Source organism: Mercenaria mercenaria, chromosome 12 (assembly GCF_021730395.1).
Source record: "Mercenaria mercenaria strain notata chromosome 12, MADL_Memer_1, whole genome shotgun sequence".
NCBI lineage: Eukaryota > Metazoa > Mollusca > Bivalvia > Venerida > Veneridae > Mercenaria > Mercenaria mercenaria.
The window spans coordinates 58,834,909-58,845,481 of record NC_069372.1 but is presented as its reverse complement, the minus strand read 5'-3'; the positions used below and the strand labels follow the sequence as shown (position 1 = coordinate 58,845,481).

The 10,573-nt window shown below is 34.9% G+C and overlaps 1 protein-coding gene across 1 annotated transcript in view; it reads right to left on the bottom strand.

Annotated features, from left to right (window-relative positions):
* LOC128547588 (sodium- and chloride-dependent betaine transporter-like) overlaps positions 1-10,573 on the bottom strand; it is a 31,885-nt gene continuing 21,312 nt past the window's right edge. The window contains exon 11 of the mRNA XM_053520602.1: positions 1-154. Within this exon, the coding sequence (XP_053376577.1) occupies positions 1-154 (154 nt within the window). The remainder of the gene's footprint in view (positions 155-10,573) is intronic.

The following is a 10,573-nucleotide window of genomic DNA, read 5'->3' as shown; positions in this document are numbered from 1 at the left end:
TTACATGGCGATATTTTTAGAGTCTGTTTTCTTGTTGTAGAACGCCTTCCATGGTGTACTTGTGTTTACTGGACTCCTTTTAGGTGAAAAAAGTCTTGTTCTTCTTTCGGTTGTAAGGAGAGGCCCATTTTCCTTATCCGCTTGAAATCCCCATCTGCAATCATGGATAAACAGTATATGCAGAACTTATCACAATGATACTGGAATATATAAAAAAATGTGTGATTCAAGAATCATTCGTTCACTAATTGTTCGCACACATGCTTCCCTTAATTCTAAAATAACTTTTAAGACATAAAAATAAGTAAGGTAAATGACAATCCCTGAAAGCATATCATATTTCTCATGAATAAACCTACTTATTTTATGCTTTTCAGTGAAATGCTGGTATATATCAGTGCAATAAAATTGATTTTCACTGTTTCAAACAGTTTAAATATCATTTTTATTTTTCACTGTTACGGAACTACACTTTAATGCTATGGAATATGAATTATAAGTAATCGTAAATTCCTTGCAAATTATATTGATGTATATAGGCCTAAATAACTTCACAAATATAACGTAATACGCTCCACATTAATTAAATGTAAAAGAAATCGTGAATTTGACAATTTTTCAACATAGATATCGTGATATCACGACACTTTGACATCATGACGCAATGCGCGTAATGTTGCGCGGGTAAAATGTGTATACATAACTTGGTTAAAATTATTAAAATCATAAAATAAAAAGAAATGTGTTTGTTTTACCTGTAACATGTTTCACTCATGAACACATAAATTACATTTTCACTACACGCTGCGCCACTCGTAAAATATTGCATATGCTGTTCACTCAATGAAATATATTTCGATTTTACACTGAAGCAAACAAATCCTCTATTTTTGTTTCTAGTCAGACATTTATCACTAAGTATTCTCCAGAGCACCGCTACAGCAGTTTATCACTGAAGCAATAGCGCCACCACATTTAAAAAATGCTGGCATATTTCTTTTAAAGGAGATTTCATTAATTCTAATGTTTGCATTTGAAAGTATCATATACATTAAGACCATACATGCATGATAGTCTTATAGTGTGTATATTCATCGCAATGTAGTTGAAATACCAACATAATACCAAAATTTGCAAACGTTCGAAGGAGAAGAAAAGCTTTTTACACCTCAATTTACATATTATTTTAACGAAATTACAGTCAACCTGTTACATTCTTCGAATTTTGTAATAAGCTCAAGATCAATTAAAATATAAATCGAAATAAAAAATACTTACCTGTTTTACAATTTGAAACCGTCGATGGCTACACCACGGAAATCTTGACAACTCCTTTTCCTTAGCGCCACTTTTTAGTGGTGGTTAAGTAGCCGTGTCTTTGAAATTCAGACAGCTGGAAATTTAGCTAGTTGAAAAATTTAGTTTCGATTTTTGAGCTGGCTTACACTGCCAGCTTTCATAGCCAATATTACATTGTAGCCTCCCTTGATTACCTGGCCATTCGTGCATATTTGGATTGTTTCCCCTAGGCAAGATCACAGGATTTACGTATTTCGGTTTATCTGCTACCTTGTGAAAATCGATATTCTATTGTTTATCGGAAAGTCAAGTGTATCAATTAGTGAGAAGGGGAAACAGTGTATTTCAGTTAATAAAATTAATATGTGACAATTTTAAAAGATATACCTATCTTAGCATTTTTATGAAAAGAAAGATATTTGTTATCAAACCAAAGAATGATAAGATACATTTTATTTTTATTTTATAGCTGTTTGATCAAACATAATAAAAAAAAAACATTTAGGAATAACTTACAAATTTCGTTACGTTTTGACGGGAAAAAAACAAGTTATCTTCTAGTTCTGTCTGGAGAAGTACACAAATTGAAAACTCAATGCTTCCTCCAAGTCAAAACTAAATTTCGATACCCGAAATAGGTGCGTGAAGTTGGCAGCGGGATAGACATTAGACATTCAGATAGACATTCGAAACGAATGCAGATCTGATAGACATTAGACATTCGGATAGACATTCGAAAAAACGAGGACGAATGCAGATCTGATAGACATTAGACATTCAGATAGACATTCGAAACGAATGCAGATCTGATAGACATTAGACATTCGGATAGACATTTGAAAAAACGAGGACGAATGCAGATCTGATAGACATTAGACATTCGCATAGACATTCGAAAAAAATCAAGTCGAATGCAGATCTGATAGACATTAGACATTCGGATATACATTCGAAAAAATCAAGTCGAATGCAGATCTGATAGACATTAGACATTCGGATAGACATTCGAAAAAACGAGGACGAATGCCAGTGGTCAGCCCCAGTATTGGTGTTTTATAAGTTAAAATATTATTTCAGTGGTCAGACCCAGTATTGTCGTTTAGTAAGTTAATAATATTTCAGTGGTCAGCCCAATATTGTCGTTTAGTAAGTTATATAACATTTCAGTGGTCAGACCCAGTATTGGTGTTTAGTAAGTTATATAATATTTCAGTGGTCAGACCCAGTATAGTCAAAGAAAGGTAGTTGTTGCATTCGGTGCCTCCATAACAGAGTGGTTAAGGTCGCTGACTTCAAATCACTTGCCACTCACTGATGTGAGTGCGCGGCTCAAGTGGGGTGAAGAATTCTTCACGTGCATCCATCAGCTGGCGTACGGAAGACTAGTGATTCTACCTAGGTGCTCGCTCGTGATGAAATTATGCCTGAAGGGACAACTGAGGTCTTCTTTCACCATGTATAACTGGAAATTTGCCATATGACCTATATTTAAGTTGTGGTTACGTTAAACCCAACAGAAAGAACTGTTGCCTTCACTCTTCACATTTTATATGGTCCCGGTTTCTGGTACACCATGTATTTCAATCATTTTAGATTTTAGACGTCATTTTTGTAGGGACATAAAGCGTTCAGGTTACGGGGATCGAAATCTCTCTTCACTACCGTAAATGTGGGGACATTATACATCAAGCTTTTATGTGATGGAGATTCCCACTGTAACGTCATATCCGTTTATCTGCCGATAAGCTGACCTATGGTTCAATATGAGAGAGAAATGAGACTCTCACTTCACTATGGGGACAACATTTAAAGTTGATAAAAATACATTTGACATGCTAATAGGTAAAATAAGCGACCGTAATTACGGGGACATGGGTATGTCCCCACAAAAATTTATGTCCCCGCAGTGTTGGTCTGTAACGGACAAATGTCCACACAATTACGGAATTACAAGTCATCCCTAGAGAGAGAGAGAGCAGTTTAACTTTTGCGGCAAAAGGTTCTGGGAGGTGTTGTTAGTATACCCGCCTTTTGAAAGATAAAAAGTAGACATGTAAGGGCGTCAGAAGCAGTTTTATGATAGGTGGGTAGCACAACGGTTACCTATGTTTTATTTGTCATAATTATACAGTTGCAGGTGGATGTTGCACACAACCTGGCACTCCAGTATAAAAAGCACCAGAAGTGCTTTTGTCAGCCTCAAAAGCTACAGATGTATGGAGTTTATCTGCTACTGTGGTGGATCTTCTTTCCGACGAAGTGATCTGGAAGGAATCAAATGACGCAAAAAAACCGGAAGTACTTTGGAAAAATACATCTATGAGTCGATGCAAACTAAGAAACAGTCAGACGCACTTAAAAGTCTTGAAAGTAAAGATCTACCTGTAGAACGAAGGAAGTGTTTGGAATGGTTTGAACTACAAACAATCTGCAAAACCATCTGCAACAAATATCTGTCGAATTTCAGAGAAAGCTTAGAAGACTAGGAGGTTTCTTTACAGAACTGCTTTTTCAAAGCTAAAGAATGTTTAACCGAGCGATCCGACTTTTCTCTTTCCGACAAATATCGTTCCGAGAGACTAGCAATATTCAGCTTTTAGAATATGTCCGTAGTAGTGAATTTGGTCTTTTCAATTCTTATTATTGACATAGTAATGTTTTGACATTTTTGGCATAGGAAGTGACCCTTTACACACCTGTTTCAGGCTTTATGATTGATCACTAAATGATGCTATATGTGCACAACTATGTTATGAAACTTAACTTATTTTCTGATTTTTCTTAGTTTCGTGATGATTTGAAATTTACATATTTTAGTTAAAATGAAGCTCAAGTACAGCTTTGTATTTGCATGTCGATTGTTGTGTGTTATAAAACGCAATATATTTGATGTTTCTTGGTAAAAGTTATATATTTTAGCTAACCAAATTAAAGCTTAATTGCAGCTTTTTAACTGCCCATGGTTACTGTTATAAAACGCAAATGATGTTTCTTGATAAAAGTTATATATTTTGATTAACCAAAATGAAGCTCAATTGCAGCTTTTTATGTGTCTGTCGATTGGTGTCTGGTTATAAAAAAGCAGCTTATTTGATGTTTCTTGATAAAAGTTACATGTGTGCCAACTCAAGGGAAAGGGGATCTTAGAGTATTTTCTGGAATTTCAAAAAAAATGTATTTGTTTAATAGATCGACATCTTGTGAATATATCCTGAAAATTTTATGAAGTTATCTCAAAGTTTAAAAAAAATACCCGTAATTTAGGTTAACAAGGATGAGCCAACTTTGGCCTTGCGTTATGAATGTTTCTATAGCGGGTTATTTAAACAATCAAAGTCATTATTATACCCCCACCAAACATGTTTGAGGGGGGTATATAGGAGTCAGTTTTGTCGCCTCCCGTCGCGTCGCGTCGCGTCCCGTCCCGTCGCGTCCCGAAATCTATTATCTCAGTTATTACCAAATGGATTTGAGTCAAACTTAAAATACATGTTCCACCTTATCACCCACATCATGTGACACAAGGTGCATAACTCTTGACACCAAGTTTTCATGAATTATGTCCCCTTTTACTTAGAATTTAAGGTTAATTTTGTTGTATTTTCACTATATCTCAGTTATTACTAAATGGATTTGATTCAAACTTAAAATAGATGTTCCACCTCATCACCCACATCATGTGACATAAGGTGCATAACTCTGACACCATTTTTTTTATGAATTATGCCCCTTTTTACTTAGAAATTTAAGGTTGATTTTGATGTATTTTCACTTTATCTCAGTTACTACTGAATGGATTTGATTCAAACTTAAAATAGATGTTCCACCTCATCACCCACATCATGTGCCCACATCATGTGACACAAGGTGCATAACTCTGACACCAAGTTTTCATGAATTATGTCCCCTTTTACTTAGAATTTAAGGTTAATTTTGTTGTATTTTCACTATATCTCAGTTATTAATAAATGGATTTGATTCAAACTTAAAATAGTTGATCCACCTCATCACCCAGATGATGTGACATAAGGTGCTTAACTCTGACATAAATTTTTTATGAATTATGTCCCCTTTTACTTTAAATTTAAGGTTGATTTGATGTATTTTCACTATATCTCAATATTACAAAATGGATTTGATTCAAAACTTAAAATAGATGTTCCACCTCATCCCCACATCATGTGACACAAGGTGCTAACTCTGACACCAATTTTTCATGAATTATGCCCCTTTTTACTTAGAATTTTAAGGTTAATTTTGATGTATTTTCACTATATCTCAATTACTACTGAATGGATTTGATTCAGACTTAAAATAGATGTTCCACCTCATCACCCACATCATGTGACACAAGGTGCATAACTCTGACACTATTTTTCTTGAATTTGTGTCCCCTTTTACCTAGAATTTAAGGTTAGTTTTGATGTATTTTTCACTATACTCATTCTGATTGGCTTAGAGCCAAAGGGAAGTAACCTTTTTTTAACCTTTGTACTGAGTTTCTTCCCTTAAATTCCAGGAATTAGTCTATTTTTAGAAATCCTATTTTTAGATTTTCAATATTTTAGGTATTTTTCTAACTTTTTTATTATAAGTCCTATGTAAAAAGTAAAAACATTTTTCCGTGGTAACATGGGTCGGTAAGACACTTTTTTGTATTCACTTTTAGTGTATCTCTAATATTAGAGATTTAATATATTTACTAGTATTACTATACTAGTATTATACTAGTATTACTTATATGTGGAAGACCAGGATGAAGTACTCCAAAGTATTTTTAAGATTCCTTATGGTTGCCATTCTTCTGTGACAAGACCGTATGATGGGGGTATGAGTCACTCCTGTGACAGTTCTAGTTAAGTTGTTCTGGTATCACTATGTTCCTCAATAATATCATATTCCCATATTGAATTTTTCTTCACCTGGAAATTGGTATTCATTCTAGGAGAATCATCACCATTTTTTTAATTTCTGAAGGATTTCAAAAACTGGTTACCATGACAACAAAAAATATTTTTTACACTAAATTGTATCTTTATAATGCAGTTGAATTATACACCTACACGAATATGTACAGATACACTGCTTACAGTTATATGTTTACAATATTAATTTTCTGCAATTTTATTTTCCTTATTGCCAATTAAGCCGAAGTAACGCTGATTTCCTTTAGGTTTGAGGCGGCTCGTATCTTAGTTAACCAAAATAAAGCACAGTTGCAGCTTTTTAAATGTCTGTCGTTTGTTGTCTGTTTTAGAAAGCAACTTTTTGGATGTTTCTTGATAAAAACCTGAAAGTGAAATGCAGATTATTTCCATTTCTCTCAGCGTAAATAACAATTCTCAAGTGAAAAGTCATAAGTGACAAGTCATAAGTCAAAAGTAAAAAGTTATAAATGAAAAGTCATTAGGCATAAGTCAAAAGTCATAAGTAAAATGTTATAAGTGAAAAGTCATAAGACACAAGTCATAAGGCAAACGTCGTAAATTAAAAGTCATGAGCGCAAAGTCAGAAAGGTAACAGAAGGTTGGTTTCCAAGAAAGGAAACATGTCTCCTCCAGTGACCTAGCAACGGAATAGAATCTCCGAAGTTGGCAGAATTCCAATCTTTTAAAAAGCTGCATATATATAAGAAACAGGCAAAAAACATTGTCCTGAGTCGCTTGCCCGCACCTAGTAATAGATCAAATTATTAATTCTAGAGTATTCACAAGTAAAAAGCAATAAATTGACTTAGTGACCTACTTTTAGATGTCACGTGATCCAGTTTCTAATTTGGTCTAGATATTATTGAGTTAATTGTTCTGACCAAGTTTGATGAAGATCATCGAACCACAATTACAACCGCTGGAGTGTTTATAAGCTTTTTTTTCACAAAACTGACCTAGTGATCTAGTTTTTGAGTTCACGTGACCAGGGTTCGAACTTGACCATCACCAAGATAAACATATTGACCAAGTCTGATGAAGACAAGACCAAAATTTACGACCTCGAAAGTGGTAACAAGGATTTATATGTTTTGACCTCCTGCCATAGTTTTTGACCTAAAAAATCATTTTCCATATTGACATAGATATTCTTAAGATAATCATTGTGACCAAGTTTAATGAACATCCAACCAAAAATGTGACATCTTGCGAAGAAACATGTTTTTGTCCATAATTTCACCTCTTGACTAGTTTTTAATCAAACATAACACAATTTAAAAGTCGACCAGTTTATAATCAAAGATAAACATTGTGACCAAGCTTGATGAAGATACGACCAAAAATATTACTTTAGCGTGGTAACAGGTTTTATCATTAATTGAACTTGTAAACCTATGTTTGACCCAACTGACCCTGTTCGAACTTGACCCCCCCCCCCCCCCCCCCCCACCCCCCCCCCCCCCCCCCCCCCCCCCCCCCCCCCCCCCCCCCCCCCCCCCCCCCCCCCCCCCCCCCTGGCCGGTCATCATACGCGCGGAAAGTTTGGAGATGACTTCAGTGAGACTAGGTATTTGCGTTCACCCATGTGGCTGTAGGCTAAGATGCACATCAGTTACCTCGGCAATAAAACTTCAGCGTGCATGCGGCCTAAATCCGAGAGCCATCGGTGCTTTTAATTGTGCATTGGCAAAACTCGTTAAGTTGCGTAAGTTTTCATTCATTGACAAGAATCGGCATTAACACTTAAATAACCACCAAGAATTATAAAAACGACTATCATCGAGGGATTCTCTGTAAGCATTTTAGAAAACCAAACTTAATAAAACTACCATATATGGACGTACAGTTCGACTTCAAACTCATATGTCATAATATTTTTGTATAGGTTGAAGCGTTGTATTTTCAGCTGTGATCTACTCATGGGTTTGGTTGTTAAATAGTTATGACTTCTCTGACTTTGTTTGATTTCATACCAAACAAAAATGCCTACTGATGTCCTTAAGGTAGCTATCGATAAGTTTGTTTTACCAGCGATGAAAACTTACAAAAATGTTTATATCTTTTTAAAGATATAAGTGTATATGAGTATACATTTTCTGTAAGGTCTTGAAAAGCCCTTTTACATGGTGTTATTGCAATGTAACAAAATGCACAGGCTATTGAGTACAGAAATCTTGAAAAGTACTCTACTATATAACAAAAATGTGTTTATAATTGAATGTATCATTTTATCAAATAACTGTGTAATGATTCCCTAAAGCTATCTTTATGCAATATTTTGTAAAAGATTTTTTTAAATATGGAATAAGAAGGACTTGCAAGCTATAAAGGAAGACCCGTCAACTGATATTTTGCAAATAGTTATTGCTCAATATTAATTTACCACTGCCTTAAAATAACTATATAAGCGTGTCAAATGATAGAACTTTCAAAGACCTTTCCAACTATTTATACTTCGTATACTTGTTTAAAATACTTTTAAAGATTAGAACAATTTTCTGATTTCCAGTTGCCACTTTTCAAAACTTATCTGTAATACCCTTTTCAGTAGTTTTATTACCAAAGTACGCACATGAAGTATACATTAGTACAAAGACAGTTTTTTGGTCTATTTATGTTTAATCAATTCTCGAAATTAAATTGTTCAACTCAGTATACGTGTAGTCGTAGTGCTGATTCATCGTCCAATGGCATCTGTAGGTCTGGCTTCAAAAGATGTGCTAATTCTTTGAATTCCTCACAGTGCCTATTTGGATATGAATACAAACTTTGCAAACTTTTACGTCACTCAAGTCTTTTGCAGTGCCGAAGTCGTTAATTTCAAACAGATCTGGTGTAAAGAACAGTGTATCAGGTTTTCCACCAATAACCTGAGAACTGGTTTGTTCCCTAATCTCATGAACGTTCCATTACTGTGCAGTCCGGTCTAACTCGGTTTGTATGAAATCCATAAAACAAATTTTAAGTTCTCACATTGAATTACGTCCAGTTCATTGAATGTCCCTGTATCGCGTAAGTCTTTCCAGATTTTATTTGAAAAGGTTAATCCACCAATGGACTCCATTTTGTCATAATGTACCCCACCACTTCACAATGCGCTGGTTAGATATGCTTTTTCCAACTATAACGCAAACGGATCAGCAGCATCATATCGGACGTATTGCTGCAAAAGTAAAGCAATGGAGTTTTCGGTGCCACCATCAGAACTTGGTATTCGAGGGACTTTTTATGCTCATTCAATGCATCTAAAAGTATATTGCAAACAAGTGTGGGTCATTATTTAAGTCCAAAATCTCTAACCATATTATTTTTCTACTAAACCCATCCACCGCACCATGAATACAAAATCCATATGGTTTAGTTAGTCGTAACCGTCTATATGCCATATAAAATTGGGTCCTTTGGCACAGTTGACGCACCGGTGGAGACGATGTGCTCTCTGCAGCTCAGCACCAACTGGATCCAGCGCTGTCATTATTTCCATGACGTCGTCCCTTTTGACGCACAGATCTTAAAGCCTTTCGTAAAGTACTCTACAATGAACATAGTTTTGTCGGTTATAGATGTTGATGGTAGGTACCTGGGCTCAGTAGCTTGATAATACCGAGCAGTATTATGAAGCAGACACAAAACACCATCTTCATATTTTTCAGTCTAGTAGATGAGTCTGAAATACATGTTTATCTATGATATTAATTTCTGCATGGTACAAAATAGGTACAATTAAGTCCAAAGTATTCCAGATCACTGACACTTGGGGTTCGGACCCCCACATACCCTATTCACCTACGCTCCCGGTTAAATTTAGCCAATATTTTTAGCATTTTACCATGTATTGAGCATAGGTGACGATCATAAAACGCATTTTGTATTGTCCGTAAGCATTGACCTGGCACTCATTAATGTTCGCCAATATTTTCGGGCGTTTTCGTTAATCTTCGCAATATTAGTATCCTGAAAGTATCTATATTAGTAAAGTAACATGTAAAGTTAATCGATGACATGGTGGCGTAGAGGTAAGGTGTATGACTTACCACGGGTTCGAAATCACTTACTGAATAAATCTTCTTTTTTTCAATTTAATGTATTGTAATGTTATCGTTTACATTATTTTATGTATCATATTTCATGAATTTTAATTGTTTTCTCTTGTAGTATTTATTTTCTGGAACGCTGGTGACAGGTAATTTGTCTTTTTATCTAAAATACTTTTAAAACTTTTTTTCCACTTTTTTACAACGGGAAAATATGATTACTCTTAATAAATAAACCATAAATATCACGATACATTTGATGAAATGAGTAGTAAGTCTGCATATAAAATTTGGGGGAAAAAAAGATATGGT